This window comes from Aulonocara sp. 'chitande type north' Nkhata Bay, linkage group LG3, assembly GCF_057382095.1.
Source record: "Aulonocara sp. 'chitande type north' Nkhata Bay isolate Kocher_YH1m ecotype deep benthic linkage group LG3, A_spYH_male_GT1.1, whole genome shotgun sequence".
Taxonomy (NCBI): Eukaryota; Metazoa; Chordata; class Actinopteri; order Cichliformes; family Cichlidae; genus Aulonocara; species Aulonocara sp. 'chitande type north' Nkhata Bay.
In genome coordinates, this window is record NC_141346.1 from 77,471,802 (window position 1) to 77,496,618 (window position 24,817).

The 24,817-nt window shown below is 42.4% G+C and overlaps 1 protein-coding gene, 1 long non-coding RNA gene and 1 pseudogene across 2 annotated transcripts; all 3 read right to left on the reverse strand.

Annotated features, from left to right (window-relative positions):
- Nucleotides 1-13,825: 13,825 nt before the first annotated feature.
- LOC147337084 (uncharacterized) lies at nucleotides 13,826-15,307 on the reverse strand (annotated as a pseudogene).
- Nucleotides 15,308-16,441: 1,134 nt separating this feature from the next.
- Nucleotides 16,442-18,327, reverse strand: LOC147337085 (uncharacterized). Its single transcript, XM_086285747.1, has 2 exons — nucleotides 17,804-18,327; nucleotides 16,442-17,478 (listed from the first exon to the last, which is right to left on the reverse strand). Exons 1-2 carry the CDS (start codon nucleotides 17,933-17,935, stop codon nucleotides 16,906-16,908), a joined length of 705 nt encoding a protein of 234 aa, XP_086141873.1. The 5' UTR covers nucleotides 17,936-18,327; the 3' UTR covers nucleotides 16,442-16,905.
- A 192-nt stretch (nucleotides 18,328-18,519) lies between these two features.
- On the reverse strand, nucleotides 18,520-24,699 carry LOC147337086 (uncharacterized). The gene is made up of 3 exons (XR_015128664.1): nucleotides 24,441-24,699; nucleotides 22,374-22,479; nucleotides 18,520-18,736 (listed from the first exon to the last, which is right to left on the reverse strand). It is a non-coding gene; the product is annotated as an uncharacterized LOC147337086 (long non-coding RNA).
- Between the last annotated feature and the right edge of the window lie 118 nt (nucleotides 24,700-24,817).

Sequence of the window (24,817 nt, forward strand, 5' to 3'; positions counted from 1 at the left end):
GTGTATTATCATCCAGTGTGCCTGATAACCAGCCCTCGTATGCGTCCCCATCGGGCCCGCACACCTCACCTTTCTCAACCTGTGGTGCAACAACTACTCCACTACATGTCTCATCCTCAGAAATTTGATGACGCTGCTCTAGAGTTATTATAGCTGTTTCAAGCAGCCGCACAGCCCGCTCTTCTTCAGACTCTGCCTGCTGGGGAGACTGTTTCATGGGCGGTGTCTGCACTCCGCCACAAGCTCCCTCTTCATTAACAAAAGTTGAGCTTTGTTTTATTCTTTCACCCCTCGCGGGTGGAGTAGGTCGTTTGGGCTCTTTAGATATATCACAATCTACATAGCCTCCTGTCACTTCTAAAACTTGGCCATTTTCACTAGAGAGACAGCCCTGCTCCACCCTCAGCACAGGGTAGAGGGGGGCGGGGGCCTGATAGGGAGGGGGAAAGCCAGTGAGCGATGACTTCACCGGAGAAGCCGGCAGCATCAGCTTCTCAGGCTCCTCCCTTCTCTCCCTCATCCAGTGCTCCACCCCCTGGCATGTCACAGCCCACCTCGTTACACGGGCTTTCTCCTCCTGAATTTCCTGCAACTTTTTTCCTAATCTGCGCCTGTTCCAAAAAGCAGCCTCCTCTAACTGTGTACTAATGTCCTGTTCTTCTTCCTGGCGCTTCTGTGCTATTCCCAGAAGTAATTTTGCCAACGAACTTCTTGTTTCTCCTCTCACTCCTTCCTTATCACACAACTTTTTGACTTTGGCTGCCACAGCTGCAGCCTTTGATTTTTTCTCACCCACGCTGCCAGGTCGCATGACCCTCAGCGCCCACAACAACTCCTTCACCTGCTCATCAACAGTTTTCCACTCACCCTGCATTTCTCCTCTTTCTATGTCAGATTTAAGACCCGACATATTCACAACACCACACACTTCTCGCCCTTTCACTCCTTTTTTTATATTTTTAATACTTTAAATGTTTACACCACAGAGTAATACACCCAATTATGCCCGTCTATCTCTATGTGGCTCCGAATTCCCTCTTTATTCTAATTTCACACTCGTCAGGGGACAGGCACACAACAATTTCAACCACTGAAACGAAGAATTCAACCTTTTTATATTTCTTTACTAATCTAGACTCAACGTTTGTTCGCAAAATGTGTCTTGTTCTAGTCCGGAAATAAATGTGAACCCGTGATTACACGGCCGTTCCAGTGTTATTTCCGTAGCTATGCGGGGGCCCTCACCTCCCCAAGTCACCACCTCGGCACCCGGACAACGCCGGTCCTGGCCACGCGTCCACGGACAGGAGGGTCGCCACTCCTAGGGCAAAGTTCCACAGGTACACTAGGCATCAACCTTTGATCCTAAAATGTGTATTTGCTCTAATGTCCTCCTAATCAAACACATTAACCGTCACTGTCACTGTGTTCACGCTTCACACTCCACACAAAACACACTCAGAGCGCGCCTCACTCACACTCTCACTCAGTGCGCGCTTCACCCACAAGACAGCACCCAGAGCGCGCCTCGCAGCTTCACACACACTCTCTCACCCAGAGCGCGCTTTGACACTCACACACAACACTTTTCCTCAGCGGGAATTTTACACAGAAACCTCTGAGCTCAACTATTAGATCTTCTTAAAGCACACTGCACCATAGACCAAAATACCCTTTTCTCTGCGCTTATGACCGCCACAACGGAGCAAAGTCGCATCATAAAAGTGATGCTTGCATCCCCGAAGTTATACCAGACATCATAAACCAGGTTTTGCTCTATGTACTTCTTGGCAAGTAAAATTTTACTTTGTTTTATGACCGCAGCCCTTAAAAAAAAAACTCGACTGACGCCACAAACCACCGTCAAACCTCTGTTCAATGTACTAAAATTAGCACCAACCACTACTGCACTTCACAGCCGCATATCACCGGAACACGCCGTATCATAAACCAAACCTACGGACGTGTTTCGCTCTCGCGTTGCCAGTGTTTAACCGCACCGTGAAGCCAGCATCTGCTTTTCCTTAAATCAACTTCTATTTCATAGCCGGCAAGAGCCAGGACGTAACCGACACCATAAACAAACTTCAAACCTCGACTTCAATGTACTGAACTAATGGCCGCGTCTTCAGAAGAAATTCTAACGTATTATTGCTACAGAAGCCAGTATTAGACAAAATTAAATGTGGAAGGTAAAGTGGCTGCAATCTAGACCAACGTAGTATGTTATTAGTATCTCGGTAGAAGCAGATTACTGCAATCTAGACCAACGTAGTATGTTATTAGTATCTCGGTAGAAGCAGTTTATTTAACACACTGGAATTCAGCCTCAACTTATGTTGTTAGTATCTTGCGCCAAAAACCAGACACCGACAAATTTACTGTGAAAATACATGTGACTCAGCGAACAGATTAATTTGGAAAGCCCAATATGCACATTTGGTATAATACAACAGGTTGTGCTTACCTTTTTGTTGTTAGACCGGTCTTCCGTTCGCCTTGCCCCACGATCTCACCAAAGGCCAAATCTGCACCTCCTCAGCACACCAAAGATCCGGGTCACGGCACCAAGTTGTTGAAAACACGCAGTTCTTTGAATCTTTGGGCTGAAGGAAGGACAATACTCGGTGTATATATGCTCAATCAACAAACATTTATTTCGGTACAATTCACAATAAGAGCATTACAACGCCCGGACGGGAGAGATGCCTGCAGAGGTTCGACAGCATGTCTCAAAATGGTGGCAACTTTCACAGACTTTTATAGCTAATCCCAGCCCCCCTCTTTGTCATAAAAGCTGCATCTTCACATGTTTTTCTAATTCTTAGTGAGCCTGGCTCCTGACCTTGCCTCCCTGTCTTTCTGTGTGAAAGTGGAAGGGGGGTAAAGAATGTGGTTTTATCTCTTCTGCCCAGACACCTAGTCTCCCTCTTATGGCCTTCTTCACATGATTCAGCAGTAAAACATTCTCAAGAAGACAGTGTCAGACATTCACAGCTGATCAAGGATACAGAGTAATGCACATTTTGTCTAATAAACTACAAATGATTATGTTTCTTTTATTCAAGAGTATAATAGAGACTAAACTACATACATAGCACACCATTAGAACTAAAGGATAATATATGGCCTGCAGCTGTTAAGCTAATTTACTACCTTGACTACTGGTCATAAAATGGCATATGTTTAACTACTTGTCATTAACAACAATGTCCCTCAGATTTTTCTCCCAGATGAATAAATATAAAAATGACACAAACTGACTGCAGCTACTTTTTGTCCTTTCTGTCAAAAACCTTCATGTGACTCATGAGAGACACGTTTCAGCTGTTTGTGACAGATCAGAGGCCAACAAGTCATTTATAACACTTTCCATCATTGTTTAAAGTTCTCAGTGTTTCTGTGTTGCTGCGTATAGGATCTCCCAGCATCATCACTGTGCTGTCCAATCGTTGTGTGCGAGGTTACCCTTATAGTGCGATGTGTGTTTGCACAAAGAGAAGCATGTGTGTCAAATATAAATAAGCACAGAACAGAAACAGCTGCTCGTTTCTTCTGTTTAGAGTCAAGTTAGTGTTTTGTGTCTTTGTTTGAGGCCTGATGTCGAGCAGAGGTGTGTGTAACTGCACTGGTCTGTTATATGTGTGAAGTGTGTGCTTCTCTTCAGCATCATCTTTGTCACTGCTGATTCCTTTGTGTCATCATGTGTTGAGAAGAGAGAACAGTTATAACAGAGGAGCAAAAGGAAGCCCTGAAATCTGCATCAACAAGGAAGTGTTGGCTCACCAGTGATCCCAGCAGAGCCACTGGTTTGGCTCCAGTTGTTACAGATTCAATGATGTTGTTGCTACAGATACATGTCAGCATCTTTATTGAATTTAATATGAAGCAGAAATGGTGTCATTAGGAGAAGAAGAGGAGAACAAGTCCGGCGAGGAGGCAGCAGCTCTTAAAGATGAAACAGCAGCTCAGCCCTGAGCTCAGAGAGCTGCACATGAAAAAGCTCCTCAAGCAGATCCTGTCAGAGGTTTGTCATCAACAGGAGGAACTGTTCACATCATAGGATGAAGATGCTGTCAGCTGGATGAAGAAGGTTATTTAATGCAAACGTTCACACTGAAGTCAAATTGTTGTCGTGTTGAACAGATTCATGTACTGATCGTCTCCAGAATGTTAGAAGAGCTTCAATGAATCATTAGAAACAACTTACAGCTGCACAGCTGTGTCAAACACATCTGTGTGTCATTGTGGGATTGTTGTGTTTCTACATGTGACACACGTCTAAAACATGCACACAATCTGAACACAAACAGGGACTCATGTGTTCCCACAGCCAGATGCTGAGAGCCATTTCCTTGTAGTCCTGTGTCTACATACATGAACCATTAGATGTTATTGGAATGATTGTCAGCTCTGATAGTTTCATGTGTGTTTAGCTGGACGCTGTTTGATCCTCGACATGTTTAAAGGTGTCCAGTCCTGAGACACTGGGGCTGGAAACAGCTGTGATGTCATTGGACTGTCACACAGACAGAAGTGCATGAAGTGAGCAGCCGAGGAGCCGCTGATGTTTTGGATTCAACAGCATTTGAAAGGTCGACACAGACACATTTGCACACAGAAAGCTGAATCTGTCATATGCCACAGTGAACTCACTGTTCAGTGTTTTTCAGGAAGCTTCTTAACTGCCTCTGCTGCCAAACAAGCAGCTGATGTCCTTGAGAAGAAGCTGAAGAAGTCTTCAACAACAAATACAGGAAGTGGACTTTCAAATACTAGATTCACTTTAGACTCACAGAGAAATGACTCAACCAGCTGTGTTTGACTATATGAAAGGTCAGTGTGTGTCTGCACACAGACTGTTGTGTTGGACTGTTATTCAGTTGTCTGCTGAATGTTTTCAAATGTCTGCATCTCAGCTGTGATGAGGCTGGGGGTCATGGGAGGCCACCGTAGCAGCCTCTTCAACATCATGACATCATCATAAATGCTGCTGGACTGTCTGATGGGCTGACGGTGAAAAAGCCGTCGGGAAGGAAACAGAAGACATTTCAGAGGCTGCAGCAGATTTCTTTGATTCGGGGCCTTTTTCAGCTTTATTGGACAGAGCAGTGAAGATAAGTGACAGCAAAGCAGAGAGAAAGGGGGCGTGGCCCGGGTCAAAGCCAGGCCAGCTGCTCTCCACCTCGTGGTCACCTGCTCATCCTAGTGAGCTCCACCAGCAGCCCTTTCACACACTTTACACTGTCAAACACTGTGTGTGGACCTCAGCTAACAACAGGCTGCATTTAAGTCTGGACTACATGCTTTTATATTGTTTTTATTCCATCAGCAGCTCAACATCATGAGCAGCTTTGACATAAAGACATCAAACTCAAGCTGACTTTAAGCTACTTTTAATACAGGGGCTCAAAAACAACAACATCTTTATTATATATCAGGACACAAAGTCATTTCATCTCAAAGGGAAACAGCTTTATTTGGAATAACCAGCACTATCAACTGGTTTGGGATCTCCACCAGTTTCATGTCTTTGCAGCTTCTCCAACAAAGTTCCTGTAAAATCAGCATGTTTGTCTTTATTGGTTTGATAGTGATTGATTATTCAGTCCCAATCTGCTGTCATCTAAAGAACAAAATGATGTTTCTATGAGTCACAAAGCTCCAGATGTTGTCGGCTTCGCAAAGAAAACAAAGAACTTAAACACAAAGTGTTTGGAGCCAAAATGTTCCCAAGCTGCTCTTTTTGAAATGGCAGAGGTACAGTGGTGTCTAACAGCACACTGTGGAAGGCAAACATGTTATTGTTGGATGAAACTTCATGAATCCTTTGTAGATTTGAGCTGTTGGAGCCTTTCTTTTCTCTTCAGGTGTACAGATGCTGAGGAGGCAGGTGAAGCAGGTGGAGCTGTTGTGATGCTGGCAGAGGGTGTGTCTTAGTAACTCTGTGAGGCAGAACTGGATCCAACATTGTGGATGTGTTGATGTTGGAGCCATTAAGAGTCTCTGGCCACACTGTAGGATTTCCCTTTGATCCACTGTGGGGGCATTTTGGAGTCTGTCAGTGAAACTCTTCATGTTTGTGTTTGACTCCAGTTTATAGAAACAGAGAAATGTGTCATGCTTTTGTTCGGCCTCCACAAATACACACATTTGTTCATTGGTTGGACTGTTTGGAAGGAGACACATTGAAAACCATGTTAATAAGATCTTGTTGTTTCCTGTGGATCCGACACAGAGAGTGGACTTCAGACAGAAAGCGTGGAAGAGATTTTAGAGGCCGTGTGTGGCAACAGGAAGTTTCTGTGTGTTTGCTGATCTTACATGTGGAAAACAACACGTGATGTTTGTGAAGTTCTACAATGATCATTGTTCTCACAGCATTTTGAGTGGGAACAGTTCAAACTGGGAGTAGTGGGAGTTATTTACTGATTGAAACAAGCTGAATGTTTCTGTGACGATGAAGATCAGCAGCTCAGCTGATCAATGAACTGACATCTATCAGTCGTTTCATGAGATGAAGTCATCAGCAGACATTTGTTCTGACTGTGTGATGAATGTCAGAACGTCAGGGCTCTGCTTTAGTCACTGCTTGATGATCATTGGCTCATTGTTGAATCCAGGGGCCCAGTCTGACCTCTGACCTTTGCTGCAGGTCTTCTGTGTTATCTCCACTTTCATGTCTGATCTTCTGCTGTATCGTCCAAAATAAACATCTGGATCCTTTCCAACACTTCAGCAGATCTTTAGTTTGGGCAGTGCAGCACAGAATAACACATATTGTACTATACTGCCCACTTCCTGATCTTATTGGATCTGTGTGTGAGGTTGGTGAAGGAAACACATGTTTACTGAGTGAGTCGCTGCCATTAGGAACTAGTTTTTATATCACAGCCTGGAAATCACACAGGACCATTTCTGCAAGTGAAAAGTCGTCATTGGAGGAAAATGATTATGTAGTTTGTGCGACTGAAGAATTGTCCCAACTACATGTGCTGCTGACCCTTGACCTTTTCTTTAGGTGCACAGAGGAGTCTGTGGAAACATCCAGAACTGAGGCAGTGCTACAGATGCTTCAAATAAAGTGGTGTATTATCCATGTTTTCTATGGATCACATCCAGTATCCTGATCTAACGAGCCCCCTTTTTGTGGATTTTAGAGCCTCTGACTTTTGCTGTGTCTCATTTCAAGCACAAGAGCAAGAAGTGGATGAAGAAATGGGGCGAGTGGGGTCAGTGTGGTGCACGTCAGCTGTGCTCACACATGCTTTCACAAAGAACATGTGTGTTCATCGGCAGCATTAAGGTGCACTTTAGTCTTCATAATAATAAAGTATTCTGACTTTATTCTTCTGAATCCTCACAGTTATGTTGCAGCTCTGCTCTGCTTTAAGAAAATGTTCTACCAGGATGTTACTTTCCTAAACATGTTCTCCAAATGTTCCAAAGACTTTGTTCTAAGTAGTTCTACATGATGAAACATCCACACTAAGTTTAAGAAGGACACACAAACACCATCTGTCCTTTCATCATGTGTACAAACGTGTTCAGATGTCAAATGTACCGTGAATGGATGCAAATGTGGATCGTTCCAATAAAATGAGACAGTTTTGTAAGTGGATCCCAGTTTGAAGTTCATTAAAACCTATAAGAACATGTTATTCAAACCAATTTTATCCAACAGGAAGAAGCATCAGGGGAACAGGAAACATTCAAACATGTTTACTGTAAGAACTGCACAAAGGAAGAAAACACAATCCTACACACGAGCACTTTAAAATGGACATTTAGCTTTTCAAACATCAGGGAGCTGCAATAACAACACTGTGCCCATTCTGATCAGACTGAAAGATTTATAGAGATTTATCCATGTGCTGGAAAAGGATTTGATATCAACATAGATGCAGATTAGCAGGAGCATTTTCTTCATATTGATTTAGAGTTCAGTACCAGGAATATGTAGAATTAACATCTGTGTGCATGACGAGTGATGAAAATTCAAAGTCAGGCTTTCAAAGGATGTCAGAATTGGTGTCTCTATCTGTGACTGTCCCAGAGGAACCTACCTGAGGGATTATTACAGATCTGTCTATATAGAAAGACTTGCATTGATTCACAGTGTACAATTCTTTCTAATCTATTAACATCTTCCTCCAAATCCTGTTTCTGCTGTTTAATGACATATGTCTGAATACAGACAGTGGAAAAATGTCAGTTTTAGTTTTACTGGATCTCAGTGCAGCATTTGATACAGTTGACCACAACATATTACTCAAACGACTGGAGAACTGGACAGGTCTTTCAGGAACTGTACTAAACTGGTTCAAAACATACTTAGAAAACAGGAAATACTTTGTATCAATAGGTAACTTCACATCTGAGCAGACAAGTATCACATGTGGAGTTCCCCAAGGTTCCATCTGGGGACCCTTTCTGTTTAACATTTACATGCTCCCACTGGCACAGATTATAAAGAACAACAAAATAAACTGTCATAGCTATGCAGATGACACACAAATATATATCACAATGTCACCAGGAGACCAAGGCCCCGTACAATTTTCTCCAGCTAAACAAAAACAAACTGAGGTAATAGTCTTTGGCGCCAAAGAAAAACGATTACAGGTCACCAGAGAACTTCAATCTATACATCTAAAAACCACAAACCAGGCGAGAAATTTGGGTGTAGTGATGGATGCAGACCTAAACTTAGAAAAACACATTAAGACAATAACAAAGTCAGCTTACTATCACCTCAAGAATATTTCAAGGATAAAAGATCTGATGTCTCAACAGGACCTGGAAAAACTAGTCCATGCATTCATCTTTAGTAGGCTTGACTACTGTAACAGCATCTTTACAGGTCTACCTAAAACATCAGTCAGACAACTACAGCTCATTCAGAACTCTGCTGCTCGAGTCCTCACTAAGACCAAAAAAGTGGACCACATCAGTCCAGCTCTGAGGTCCTTACACTGGCTGCCTGTCCGTCAGAGGATAGACTTTAAAGTTCTGATGCTGGTCTATAAAGCTCTGAATGGTTTAGGACCAAAATACATCAGTGACCTCCTGACCCAGTATGAACCTTCCAGATCCCTCAGGTCATCTGGATCCGGTCTTTTATCAGTTCCCAGAGTCAGAACCAGACACGGAGAAGCTGCATTCAGCTTTTATGCTCCTTATATCTGGAACAAACTCCCAGAAAGCCTCAGATCAGCTGAAACACTCAGTTTATTTAAATCCAGGTTGAAGACTCACCTGTTCTCAGCTGCATTTGAATAAAGCACCAAATCCACACTTTTAAGCTTAAATTTCAAAACTTACATTTAACTACTGATTTTATCTACTGTTCTGATCTGTTTTGATTTTATATACTGTTTTGTTTGTTTGTTTGTTAATTAGTTAGTTTGTTTGTTTGCTTGTTTTAATCAATTTTAAATCATGCTTTTTATTTGTTTTTGTTTCTAATGTCTCTGTAAAGCACTTTGAATCACCTTGTTGTTGAATTGTGCTATACAAATAAACTTGCCTTGCCTTGCCATCAGAAGGGCTCAAACCTCCTGCTGTTTCTACTGGACCATAAATTCTACTTTATGATCATCTTCAAAAATAAAAACGTGAGTTTATTTGTGAACTCTGTGAAATGTGTCTGATGTTTAGTTTGAACCAATCCTGTGTCAGCCGCAGCCACATCATTGCCACACATACAAATGGGTGCGTTCCTGTTTAGACCTGCTGGCTGTCAATGGGCTTCATTCCTTTTCATTTCAGCCATTTCCGGTGGTCGGCTGTGATCTAAACTCAACATGGCTCCTGTGTTAGAAGAGCCTCTGATTTTAAACTTTGCACATTTAATAGTTTCTTTCCAACACTGTGGAGCTACCAGCCCAGTATATGTAGCCACAGTAGATGGAGTTATCAAGCTGACTGACAAACATCAGGACTCATGTGATCCCTACATGTGAACCTTTCACAGATGGATCCAAGTGCAGATTCAACTCTGCATCACATTTGACTTCAGCTGTTACACACTTTCTAGCTGTGTCACTTCCTGCTTTTTGGATCAGATAGTTTATTCATGTCCACAAATGTTTGGCTGCATGTTTGTATCATCTATATTTCCAGTCTTCATACAGCCGATATTTCATGTGAACTCCAACCTGCCAGCTGCCATCATGTTTTCAGGGTTCATTCAGTGTTGAAATGTAGGACAAACAGCAGCACATGTTCTCTAAATGTTTGCAGTCATTTTAAATGAAGCTGATACTACATGAGACATTTTCCACATTTATTGTCTTTGAACAGAGAATAATAAAGCCATCAAACATATACAGGCTGTGCAAATACAAACTTCTGTGGTGCATTTGATGACCTGCAGAGGAGAACAAGTCGGGCTTTTCAGCCCTAACACAACCTCTTTGTTCTCAATACTACAAAACCTTCAAAGGCTGATATGCAAGTTTGCATGAATCACCAACACAGTTGTGTTTGTTTCTAGTATAATTATAAATAAGCTGATCAGATATCTGCTGACTGATTAGATCCAGTATCTATTACAGATGAACAGGATATCACAGCGCATGTTGTTAATCCGTCATATCAAACTAAACCGTGTTGCTGGTGTAAATATCCTCCAATAAAGTCAGATGAGGGCTGCTGTTGCCAGGTAACGATGATGTCACACTGGATCTTCTGATCTTTAGCATCGTAGCGCTCGGAGTCTGATGTTGGCTCACATGTTGTTAAACACCAACATGACGTTCTACTAGTCAAGGCCTCAGCTTATTATATACCTATTATATTCTAGTATCAAATACACAATTTTCAAATGGAGGCCTTATAACAGATTATATTGTTCTCTTCCAAGATGGTTGCTGGCATCCACCAGTAACCTTTCAAAACAAAATGTCTAATTTCACTGCATTGACAGTAGGTAAAGAATTAAACTGACATTACTCCTCCACTGAATCTACATAAATCAACAGTTAAATAATGTCAGTTCTTCCGTGTTCTCTGGAATCAATCACAGCAAAGAAATTAGACTGTTTCTTTTGAAAAATGTTGGGAAAGAACAAATCAAGATCAAAAATCAAGATTCAGTTAAACAACAATTATAACTAAACAATTTGAGATAATGTTAGTTTCCATTAACATTAAATTAGGTTACTGAATTGGCAAACACCTTCCTATTAACATTACCCATTTTACCCCAATAACTAAAGAAATTAGCACTTGCAGGTCAAAACCTTTATTCAAGAGATGCAAAAATAACATTGATACAGTGACTGTCAAAAATTACAGCACTGATCATACTGTGACATGTTGGTTCAAAACAGCACACTTAGAAATATTCAACATTCTTTACTTCAACTGAATGAAACTGAAAACACCATTTCACACGACCCATATGGGATATTTAGACTGTATAACTGTTCACTCTACATCTCTTCACTAGTAAAAGAAAGAAAAAATACAAAGAGAAATTTAAAAATGCTGCCAAAGTGCTGCACAGAGCAAAAGGAAAAACAAACAACAACAAAAAAATGGCCCTGTCCTCATGGCAGTTGCAGTGTATATAAAAATGAACCCTGCGATCTGTTCCTCCAGCTTCAAAAATGCAGCAGAACAAGTGTGAGATTTAAATGTCTTCTCACCTAGAGCTGATCAACTTAAGATAAGATAAGATAAGATAAGATAAGATAAGATAAGATAAGATAAGATAAGATAAGATAAGATAAGATAGAACTTTATTAATCCCTCGGGTGGGTTCCTCTGGGAAATTCGATTTCCAAAAAAGCACAGCACCGACAGAAGTTACAGAGTTATACACACACACATATATATAAATACAGAGACAATATAAATAAAATATACGAAGGGGATAAATAGAATAAATAGGAATAAAAATAAAAATACAAGTGAATTGCACATTTCAAGTATTGAGTCTATTGCACCGTTGACTATTTACAAAAGTATTGCACAAGGTATTGTACAGTGAGGTGAAGAGGCACTACAGCTTAGTTGTTCCCTCCTTTGTCCTCCTGTTTCCCCTCCCTCTCCCCTCCAGAGAGGAGTTAAACAGTTTGATGGCGTGTGGGACAAAGGAGTTTTTAAGTCTGTTAGTTCTTGTCTTTGGGAGAAGCAACCTGTCACTGAACAGACTCTTCTGGTTGTTAATGGCCGTGTGCAGAGGATGCCTGGCATTGTCCATAATGTCCATCAGTTTCTTTAATGTCCTTTTCTCTGCCACTGTCACCAGAGTGTCCAGCTTCATGCCGACCACAGAGCTAGCCCTCCTGATCAGTTTCTCCAGCCTGGATGAGTCCTTCTTTGCTGTGCTGCTCCCCCAGCACACCACAGCATAGAAAAGTACTCCAGCAACCACTGACTGGTAAAACATCCTCAGGAGCTTCCTGCAGATGTTAAAAGACCTCAGCCTCCTGAGGAAGTACAGTCGGCTTTGGGCTTTTTTATACAGGTGCTCTGTGTTGCATGACCAGTCCAGTTTATTGTCCACCCACAGCCCGAGGTACTTGTACTTGTTGACCACCTCCACCTCCTCCCCCTCTATCTGAACCGGCAGTGGACCTGCTCTAGACCTCCCGAAGTCCACAACCAGTTCCTTAGTCTTTGAGGTGTTGAGTTGCAGGTGGTTTGTGTGACTCCATGCGACAAAGTTCCTCACCAGACTTCTGTACTCCTCTTCCTGATCATCCCAGATACACCCCATGATGGCTGTGTCGTCTGCAAACTTCTGAATGTGGCATAATTCAGAGTTGTAGCAGAAGTCAGAGGTGTACAGGGTGAAGAGAAGAGGGGACAGCACAGTTCCCTGTGGTGCTCCTGTGCTGCTGACCACTGTGTCAGACGTGATGTCCTTCAGCCTGACGTACTGTGGTCTGTCGGTGAGGTAGTCGGAGATCCAAGCCACCAGGCAGGGGTCCACCTCCATCCTGTTCAGTTTTTCCTGAAGCATACAGGGCCGGATGGTATTAAAGGCACTGGAAAAGTCAAGAAACAGGATCCTGACCGTTCCTTTTCCCCCATCCAGGTGTGAGTGGGCTCTGTGTAGGAGGTACAGGATGGCATCCTCCACTCCGACACCTGCCTTGTATGCAAACTGTAGTGGGTCCTGGGCATGTTGTACCTGTGGTCGGAGGAGGTTGAGGAAGAGCCGCTCTAGAGTCTTCATAAGATGTGACGTCAGTGCCACCGGTCGGAAGTCATTCAGCTCATTGGGCCGGTTCTTTTTGGGGACCGGGACGATGCAGGATGTCTTCCATAGGGCGGGCACTCTCCCCAGTCGCAGACTGAGGTTGAAGACTCGTTGTAGCGGCTCCCCAAGTTCAGCAGCACACGCCTTTAGCATCCTAGGACACACCTTGTCTGGGCCTGCTGCCTTTCTGGGGCGAAGCTTCCTCAGTTGTCTCCTGACCTGATCCACTGTGACACTGGGAGATGTTTGGGAAGAGGGGAGGGGGGGAGATGTCTTGCTGCTGAGAGAGGGATTGGAGGAGGGGGGTGTCATGGTGTCAGGAAGGGGGGGAAGCAAGGGAGGTAGGAGAGTGGGGATTGGACTCTGTAGTGAAGGTGAGGGTGGGGGGGTTGTGGGCTGGTCAAACCTGTTGAAGAAGTTGTTGAGTTCGTTTGCCTTCTCCACAGTCCCCCCCACTGTGCTTTTCTTGGTGTTGTGGCCTGTGATGGTTTTCACACCATTCCAGACCTCCCTCATATTGTTCCTCTCCAACTTCTGCTCCACCTTCCTCCTGTAGGTGTCCTTTGCTTCCCTCAGGCAGCGTTTCACCTCCCGCTGTGCTGCCTTTATCTCCTCCTTCACTTTGCTCCTGAAAGCCTTCTTCTTCATGTTGAGGACAGCTTTGACTTCCTGTGTTACCCACGGTTTGTTATTAGGATAACACCGTACCGTCTTAGCAGGGGCGACCGTGTCCACACAAAAGTTGAGGTAGTCTGTAAGACAGTGTGTCGCCCCCTCTATGTCCTCACCATGTGGGCTCAGGAGCACATCCCAGTCTGTGGTGTCATAGCAGTCTCTCAGAGCATCCTCCTTTTCTGGGGTCCATCTCCGGATGGAGCGCGTTGTGACAGGCTGCCTTTGGACGAGGGGTGTGTATTGTGGCTGTAGGTAAACCAGGTTGTGGTCTGACTTCCCTAGTGGGGGGAGGGGGGTGGCTCTGTATGCATCTCTCACATTAGCATACAGTAGGTCAATTGTCCTGTTGCTCCTTGTGGGACAATTCACAAACTGGTGAAAAGCAGCCAGAGTAGAGTCCAGTGTGGCATGGTTAAAGTCTCCAGATATAATAATGAAAGCCTCGGGGTTTTGTGTCTGAAGTCTTGCTGTGACTGTGTGTATTTTCTCACAGGCAGCTGTTGCGTCGGCCCTCGGAGGGATGTAAACACACACACAGATCACATGACTGAACTCCCGAGGTAGATAATATGGCCGCAAGCTAACAGCTAGCAGCTCCAGGTCCGGACGGCATACCGAAACTTTAACGGAGACGTGTCCAGGGTTACAGTATCTGTTGTTAACGTAGACAATGAGTCCCCCACCTCTGCTTTTTCCGCTGGCCTGCGTGTCCCTATCGGCTCTCACGGGTGTGAAACCGCATAGGTCTACGTTAGCCTGCGGCGTTAGCTCGGTTAGCCACGTCTCCGTGAAGATAAACAAGCTGCACTCACGGTATAGTCTGTGGTTGTTCAGAGCGCACAGTTCGTCAATCTTATTCTGTAACGAGTTCACGTTGCCCATGATCACTGTCGGGATTGATGGTTTGAATCGCCTCCGGTGATCCGCTCTCCTCGCTCCAGCTTTGCAGCCTCTGTAGCTCCTCTTTAGCTCGGCCGGGATGTTGTGTCGCATGCCGGTCTGTCCCTTTGTTTTTAGTGCCAGCAGCTCCGCTCTCGAATAGATGAAGGAACTGGTTCCAGAAGTTTTAAAAAGTGCATTATCCATCTTGTATCGCTATATCTAAGAGGTATAAGTAGAGGAAGGTGAAAAAAAAGTTTGAAAAGCCTAGTCTAAAAAGTTAAAGTTAACAAAAAGGTGCGGTGTTGCAGAGCTACTTGGAAAGGCTGCCGTCACTCCAGCGCCATCTTGATGATGTCATCTTGATGACTTGCATGCATAACAGTGAGCTTTCCTTGCAGGAGCAGTTTTGTCTTAGTTGTGAGCTTTTCTTGTACCGGACTCTGCGCCCTAATTTTAGTGTCAGACCACACCTTCAGAGTATTCCATCAGAACCAACCACGACGCAAGAGGAACACTGATGACGTGCAACCCCATGACCCAATCTGGGGCAGTGATGTACCAGCGGAGTTCAAGTTGTGGACCACCAGACAGAAGGTCCAGCACTCACTGTTCCCATGGGTCGGAACTGGAAAAAACACGTTAAGAATTGAGACTCTTGACTACCGATTTGGACTTTTCCTGAACAGCTCAACAAAGATAAATAAGGCTCAGAATGAGGAAATCGACGCGATCAGAATAGTGGTCATGCAACACAGGGTCGCCCTGGACATGATTCTCGCTGAGAGAGGGGGCCTCTGTGTCTTATTCAACACCACTTGTTGCACCTATATCCCGGACAACGTGCACTCCTTGACCATGACCACCGCCCTAGACAAGTTGCGACAACTGAGTAATGCGCAGCAACAAGACTATGTCACGAACAATGAGGACTGGCTGACCTGGCTGCTGAGTGGCAGCTGGAAGACCCTCGTGATAAAAGGACTCGTACTGATAGGAGTTCTGCTTCTATTATTGTGCTTGTTTTCTACATGTATCCTACCATGCATAAGATCCATGATTGACAAAATGGTACAGGCCACAGTAATTACCTATGTTGGACTGCCACTAGAAGATGAACCGGATGAAGAAGATTTAGTATAGAAACACACACACATACTGAATGATGCTACAATTGAAAATGTTATAAGCAAGTGATTGTTGGCTGATAATAAAGTATGATTAAGTGAAAAATATTAACATCAGGAGGGGATGTTAAAGAAGAAACGCTTTTATGAGTTTTATGTTGCATTAAAGTATATGTTCATATTTTACTCTTAATAGGAAAAGAACAAAATGTACTACTCGCTCTGTTTATAGAAAGAGGAAGTTCACCCTATGATATTTATACGAACTTAGACACACACACAAACACACATATATGCAAAATTAGAGGAAACTGCTATGCTTGTTTCACCCTGCTATAAATAATAAACGACTACTGCAGCTCGGTGTGAGTCCTCTCTGAGCCCTCACCCGTGCAGCACGTTAACCGTCTCCAAGTGTCTCAGTGTTGTTTATTCACCTGTTTGATAACTGTAAATCTCTGACAAGAGTTTATTTATATCATCTTCACGTGAACACATTCAAGAACATCACAGATGAAGAAACATTAAAAACTTCCACACTACATGAAGCAAGAAAAATAGTTTATTCCTTTATGTAGAAAAAACAGAAACATCAAACATCTCCAAGACTCTCTTTGAAAGAACTAAAAACCTTTGTTCTCATGGTCCAATCATGAGTGAACTCCCCGATGAAGCCTTGTGTGCTAAAACATGTCAGAGTTTTAAAGGTTAAACATGAGTTTCCAAAACGTTTTGCTGGAGAACAATGAACTATTTGACTGAGTTTCAATCATTTACAGACGAGCAAAACCAGGACAGAGAAAAAAGGACAAAACTGACTCAGTAAAAAACAGAAAAGAAGATCCCATGTAGATCTGTATTATGTAGAAGTTCAGCCCAGCAACCAGTTCAGTTCAACACAAGTTTAAATGATTCTATCTGAACTCTGTGGAGCCTGATCTCAAGCTTTTTGAGTCTGACACAGAAACCAGAGGATCTTTCTGTGTCTTCAGATTCACTGTGATCCAGTCATGGGAGTGATTTCAGCCCTGAGTGATCGCGCTGATGTTTGCACAGAGCAGACAATGAGGTGAATGTTTGGGCACATTGGTAACAGTGAAACAGTTTATTAGTAACGTGGGATCGTTTGTGTGCAGAGTATGAACTGAGATTCCTGAAGCTCTTGTCACACTGGTCACAGCTGTAGTTTCCTTCTATGTGTGTTCGTTCATGAATGTTACGATGACCTGAATGCGAGAAGCTTCTCTCACAGTGTCTGCACTTGTGTGGTTTCTCTCCTGTGTGGACTCGTTTGTGTGATTTAAGGTCCCTTGCAGTGGTGAAGGATGACCCACACTGATCACAGAGGTGCTTTTTAACCCCACTGTGAATCAGGTCATGTTGTTTTAAATCACTTGGTGTGGTGAAGCTTCTCCCACATTCTTTGCAGTATTTCAGTTTGTCTCCAGTGTGTCTACGTTGATGTGTTTTAAGGGCAGCTTGCCAACTGAAAGTTTTTCCACAGAGGTCACAATGAAAGTCTTTCCCACCACCACAGTGATGACAGGGTTGAGAACTGGATCCATCTGTGTCGCTCTGCTTCTAAACAAAGACACAAAGACAGTGTAAGTCAGTCCTTCAACATTTGTATCCTGAACGTCGACTGAAATAAAGAGCATCTCTGCAGACGTCCAACTACATTTGACTGTTTCAGTTAACACACTCAGTTTACTGGGCTGCAATAACTACAATACTACCACCATAATACTACAGTAATACTAAAATCATAACTGAAAGGAAAATCTGAATAATCACTCAGAGCTGCTTTTCCATGCAGTAGAATTGCTAACATGCTAACACAGTTTAATGAGCAGAGTTGTTCCAAACAGTCAGGCTAAAATGACAAGATAACAATATAAATACATACCTCACAGTAGCTGCACTTGTAGAGTCTCTTTCTGGTGTGGATCTGTTGGTGTCGTCTCAGGTGACGTGGAGATTTAAAAGTCTTCTCACACAGGTCACATTGATAAGGTCTCTCCTCAGTGTGGGTAAACATGTGTCGTTGTAAGTCTGTGTGAGTTATAAACTCTTTGCCACACTGTTCACAGCAGTACACATCATGTCTGTTGTGAATGCGTAGGTGTGTATTTTGGCTCTCTCTCTGGCTGAAAGTTTTTCCACAGATGTCACAGCTGTATGCCTTAATTCCAGAGTGGGTAACTAGATGCCTCTGTAAGTGGCTACTGTGAGTAAAAGCTCTCCCACACTGATCACAGCTGTATGCCTTAATTCCAGAGTGGGTAACTAGATGACTCTGTAAGTGGCTACTTTGAGTAAAAGCTCTGCCACACTGATCACAGCTGTACGCTTTAACTCCACTGTGGATGAGTTGGTGTTTTTTTAGGTAACCCTTCCTGGAAAAAGACTTTCCACACAAGTCACAGCTGAACGGTCTCTCTCCAGTGTGGATGACCTGATGCTGTTTTAGTTTAGCCCTCACAGTAAAACCCTTCCCACACTCGTCACAGCTGTATGGCTTAATTCCAGAGTGGGTAACTAGATGCCTCTGTAAGTTGCTACTTTGAGTAAAAGCTCTGCCACACTGATCACAGCTGTACGCTTTAACTCCACTGTGGATGAGTTGGTGTGTTTTTAGGTGACCCTTCAAGGAAAAAGACTTTCCACACAAGTCACAGCTGAACGGTCTCTCTCCAGTGTGGATGACCTGATGCTGTTTTAGTTTAGCCCTCACAGTAAAACCCTTCCCACACTCGTCACAGGTGTGTTTTTTCTCTCCCTTTCTTCTGTGAGGTTTGTCGGCCTCCTGAGAGCGCTGACTTCTGGCTCCATGTTGGTCCTGCAGTGACAGAGATACAAACAGAGGCAGTGAGTGAAATGCAGTCGTGGAACAAACTCAACCTTCAAACTCCATTAACACTAGTTTTAAACCTGAAGGTGGAGCGTGGCACCAAACACCTTAAAGGTCTCTTATCCCCACCTGCTGGTAGTTCTAACATCCAACCTGCTGTTAAAGATAATTCATGACTGTTCAAACACTAAAATCATGCACACACACACACACACACACACACACACACACACACACACACACACACACACACACACACACACACACACACACACATTATTTTATAATTTAGATTATTTTGTTGTTTCCTATTACATATTTCTATAATTTGTATAGATTTATACAGAATTATTCAGTGATAATAAATCCTATGTTTGTTTATTCTAAAGGAACCCCGTTAGCTTCCACAACAGATGTTGCTCGTCTTCCGTCAAATACTCACATAAAATATTACACAATAAAGTGGATTCAAGATATCCACATAATTTCACTCTTACATCCACAGTGAGGTTTCACAATTGTTCAAATATAAGCAATCAATAATAATAATAATAATATCAATAACATTGAGGCACATTACACAAATTTCAAAAACAAATCATGTCTTACAATATTTACAACAACTAAAAGCTCTGTAAATCGGCTTTTAAGTCTTCATTGAAGTTTTGAATAATTCTCAAATTTTTTAAGGCAACTTATTCCACTTAAAAGTTGCTCTAAATGTAACAGTTTTACAAAACGTTACTTTTAACTCGAGCATTTACTAAATTGCAGCTTGTTGAAAACTGTGTAATATGATGATGTATTTCATCTGGATACTGCAGCTGAGCAGAATAAATGTGGTGTGTTTAACAGAATTGCTTTCTTTAGAACTACAAGTAAGCCATAGAATATTTTAGCCTGTACAGGAAGCCAAGAAAGGTTATTATGCATTTGATCAATATTAGTATAGTATGAACATCTTCACACTAATCTGGACGCCTTATTCTGGACTAACTGAAGTCTGTTAAGATCTGTCTTATTAGCTGCTGACCAAATGATTGAACAATACTCCAGATGAGACATTACTAGTGCATTAATGACATCTTTCATAATGAAGAAGTGATACACAAAGAGCATTTCATAGCCATAGCTATGCCTTGTCGGCAGAGTTATGTGACATTAGTGATGTTTGTACTTTCAGCGTTAACTTGGTTTTAAAGCCTTTAAAATATACGCCGTTCAATAGTCGACCTTCATCTGACAGAGAATGTGATGATTTTGTGGATAATTAAAGTCAGTCATATATCCACAAACACAACAAGCTGAAAGTCAGTGATGCTGCTCGGTTTGCAGTCCTGAACATCACGGCACAAGCAGGATCCACTGCACTGTTAATGTTAGCTGTGTTATATTGCTGCCTCTGTTCGGTGGTGTCGAGCCAAACGCACTTTAACGTGTGTTTGAACGAGCTGACGGTTCACTCGTTAAGCTGAAAGAAAGATGCTTTAATCACAGCAGTCACACATGTGTCCACTGCACCATCTGGAACTCTTCTTGTTTACACTCGTAATAACACAAACACTAAATCCTGCTTCTCTGGTGCTGTTGTGTAGCAGTGTGTACACCTGAGACTGTCACCTGTCTGTCTGTCCTGCACTCTCTCTCTGTTTCTTTCTCTCTGATTGTGGAATAAAAGTATGAACATGTGTTTATAAGTTACACTTGTGTTTGAATCCTGCAGCTTATCACACATTTGATTTCCATGTGTGACGACTGCAAGTGTCCAGAGTGAGGACAGACTGAGGGAGCCACTGCTGCACATCATCTGTGAGGCTTTGCAGCCCTGATGATCCACCAGGACAAACTCAGCAGTGTGTGAGGAAGAGGAGGAGGAAGAGCCAGCAGCAGCTGACAGATGGAGAGAATAGACAGACTGTTCCCTGTTTGTGAAGGACTGCTAGGAAAGTTTAACATAACTGTCTGTGCTGAATCAGTCTTATTAGGTAATGTTCAAATAATGTGATCATCCCAGTGTTTTCAGTGTGGGAGAAAGTACTCAGGGCCTTCAAGTTACACACTATGAAAGGCAGCAACAAGTTTAATGTTCAGAAACCTAAAGTCTGTATCAGCAGCAGAATGGAGCTAAAAATAAATGTTGGTTTCAGTTCTATGAAGCTTTGAGTATTTTGGATCAGTAGCTGCTGTGTTTGTTGCATCATATTGCTGTAACTGTTTATATGCTTTATATATTCTGAGCTAAGTTGATCTATAGTGTTACATCATATTCTATAAGGATGTTATGTGTTTGTAGACTTTCTGCCCAGTTTGACCCATTTAGCAGAAGTCAGCCTGTTTAAGGCTCTGATGTCTATTCTGTGTGACTTACAGCAGTTATGACATGGTCTGATTTTCTCACCCAATAAAGGAATATTTCATATATCAGTCTACTCTTCATTCTATCAGACACAGTTATCACAGCTCCTACATTTGCTTTTTACACATATATGTAAGCACTGAGCCAAATTTAGTACCAACATATTAAAAGAACAATATTTGTCTCTTATATATGATACATCTGTATACACACTGTCACAGATACTTGTCTGTGAGTGAAGTGATTAATATAATAACTATAATATTGGCCATATCATATTTACATTACCACAGTGAGATGACTTTAGTCTCATGAACAACATCAGCTAATTGTTATTTACAGCTAATTTTAAACGACTGTTCAGCACAGAAATGAAGCCCAACAATCATGTTTCACAGTCCTGTGGTCTCAGCCTCAGATACTCATCAAATCACACAGAGCTCATGTAGAAACAAATGAACTAAATATGTTCTCCTTCATTTCTGTCAAACAAAGCTGTATGAAACGTTTCCAGCTGTTAGTATCATGGTTGCTAGGCAACCTGGGCAGCGCGACGGAGGCTAGACGTCCCATTTCACGAGCCTACGAGCCTCGCACTTCGGCCTTAGCGGTCTTTGAGTACCCTTGAGGACTTTAAAGCTGCAGAACCTGAATCGGGATACAGCCATGATGATCTCCAGCCTCGTGCTCGCCAACATTCTCACCTGAGTTAAGAAGACGATCACTGAAATGGTCTCAGCAGGTCCTTTGATGACAGCAATGAAATGCAGTGGTAAGGCTTTTTGGGGATTAAGTTCGTTTTCATGGCAAAGAAGGACGATGCAGTTCATCTGATCACTCCTCATAACATTCTGGAGTGCAGGCAAAATGCTATTATAAAAACTTAAGCAGCAACTTCTCCAGGTTCCAATATTTATGCAATTCTCAAACCTTTTGGCCACGACTGTATAACCTCTTCTGAAGTTTAGTGGATATTATACATGGTTATGCTCAGGATGTGTCGGCCAGTTTCCACTGGAAACGCCTTTTGGTTAAACTGTCAGCGAGGAATTTGCATTTGCACTGTTACATTTTTATATAACTTTAATGCACATAAACAACAGCTGCTTGTTTCAGTGAAAATACATTGATGGGTTTTTAATAAAGTTGTGCAGCTGTAAAGTATTTTGTCTGGTGTCAATTCTATCGTCAGCTACATCGTTATGGCAAATGTTCAGATGTATATGGTGATAAATATCTTTGGTCATATGGTCCTGCTCTGTCTGTCACCTTCTGTGTTGAGCTCATTGTTTCCTCTGTAGTGGCTGAGCTGAGTCCAAGTAGCTGAAAATGTTCCTCTGCTGCTCCGTCAGACTCTCCTCCTCCTGCTGATCAGCTGGGACACAAAACAGATCTTTGTTAGGCTCCACACTGCACTGAAGAGTCAAAGTGTCTCATATGTTCATCTGACAAGTAAAAGAACACATTTTTGTTTCCCGAGGTGGGCAACTTGTTGGAAACAAACACAAAAGGTTTGAGCACTGATACCTGCCATTGCTGGCATTGAAAGATGCAACGCCAGCAATGTGGATTGTCAAGACTCAAACCAATCATCAAGCAAAGACAACAGGGATCATTTGTTTCTGTTTATTTAGCATTCACAGCATTTGTAGTTGCCTTCTGTGCAGGGGAAGTCCACGCACACTGTGTGGTACCGCCATCCGCAGAAGGTGCATTCAACCTCTGTAAGAGAAACGAGGTTGTCTGAGACTGAAATGATATTAACTAAAGAAGTGGTGATTTGTAAAACTTCAAGTGTATGATAAGGTGAAAACAAATACACAACTGCATGTCATGTAGTTGAAGGTTTTTTTTTCCTTTGGAAGACCGGAAAACACTGAAAGTTACAAATTAGTCCTTTATTTATCCAGGTAAAAAAAAATCTCATTGAGATTAAAGATCTCATTTCCAAGAGAGACCTGGCGTCATGGCAACACAAGTCACATACCACACAGGTATATAACATTTAAAACAAACACAATATCCCAACATGTGTAACAAATGTATTGTGCTTGAAACAAATTCAGAATAGGTGATAAAGCAGCTGCACATGTGTGTCACGAGTAAATCTGGCTGTATAACAAACAGAAACAAGTGATCCTGCTGTCTTTGCTCAACGGTTGGTTTGAGTCTTGACAATCCACATTGCTGCCATCTTTCAATATGTTGAATGCACCAGTGTAAGTGCAGCCACTCAGACTCAATGTGTTCATAGAAACAGGCGCAGATGTGTCACGAGTTCATCCAGCAGTAGCTATGGCACTTGGCCACAGGGGGCAGCAGTGGACTGACCTGCATTCGAGACTGCTCCAGCTGCTCTGTGACAGTCAGTAGATCTGCTACAAATTGCAGATCATATGCAAGTTTTGGAAATGACATTATAAATATTCTTAACTTAACCACGGCAGCATTGTTGATGTATTACCTATATACTACAAATTATTCCACCTGCTGAAAAGTGGATCTAATGTGGGCGGACTCACACTTAGCAAATAAACCTGTGATGTGAGAATGTAATCAAACTGTTGATCAGAGGCAAAGTAATTTAAAGTTTATGATGCTATCGTCTAATGTTAGCTGACATGATGTTAGCTTGTAAACTTATGTTGTTGTCTGGGTCTCATGTCTGATCTGATGATAATAACTGTGACAACACAGAGATTAAATAAAGGACGTTGGTGGGACTTCTTATGTTAGAACTATAACTTCAGTTAAGGAGTGAGACGTAAGGTGACAAGGAGAATGAAGAGAATGAGAAAGAAGTAACTGGGAAGAGAAAATGAAAACACAAATTTGAAATGATCAAATTTGTGTTAACAGATGATGGTGATTTTAAAAATTCAAGTAATTTAAAGGTTTTATCCTATTTGTTGTTGTTTTTTTCATATTCTTCTATTTGCAAGAGGTTATTAATAAAACAGGTTCTCTTTCTGGTTTCTCTTTTTGGACGCACTCTCTACAGCTTATCACATCCAAAATGGCGGATGTCAAGTACAAAACCTCGACAGAAACAATCAGCAAGAATTTTAGCATCAGTCCAAAATAAAACTGTCCAACTACAGAGTTTTAAAATCCAACTAAACTATGAACAGAGATCTTTTACAAATAGGCTATTGATGAGATGACAGTGGTAACAAAAACGTACACATCCGCGCACACAGACAAAATGGCGGGAGAGCGTTTAACGGTCGACCTCATGAGTCCGTTACCGTGAACTATGGAGCGGCAGATTTGTGCTGGAACTGAGCTGCACACAGCTGATGTTAGCCAGGAAACATTACACACTGCTAACGTTACCTTCACACGGAGCTCCACACGGAGACGATCAGCGTCAGGCACAAACACCAAGTTCAGAAAAGAGGAACTTTGAGCAGGAAGGAAAGAGTCAGAGCGGCGTTTGAGGACACGTTTACAACCACGAACATCAGAATCTGTCTGTGCTGCATTCAAGTGCAAGTTGGAAACTCACTAATCTCTGTCATGTTGTCCAAAGATGATTTATTTCTGCTGGTTTTCTTGTTTGAAACACAAACATGTGTCAGCACTTTGTTGTTCTTCACCCTGCAGCATTTGAATATTTCAGGAGTAAACTGATCATAAATTCATGAAGTCATGACTGAAAGTGCAGACTGAGAGTGGATCACATGATGTTTGAGGTGTGTCATGTGACATGT

What these genes read in the sequence shown, in the direction of transcription:
- LOC147337085 (XM_086285747.1), bottom strand. Translation starts at nt 17,935, where the DNA reads ATGTTTACCCACACTGAGGAGAGACCTTATCAATGTGACCTGTGTGAG. An exon ending in ACAAGTGCAGCTACTGTGAG is followed by an intron (nt 17,479 to 17,803) that starts GTATGTATTTAT and finishes GTCTTTGTTTAG; the next exon opens with AAGCAGAGCGACACAGATGG.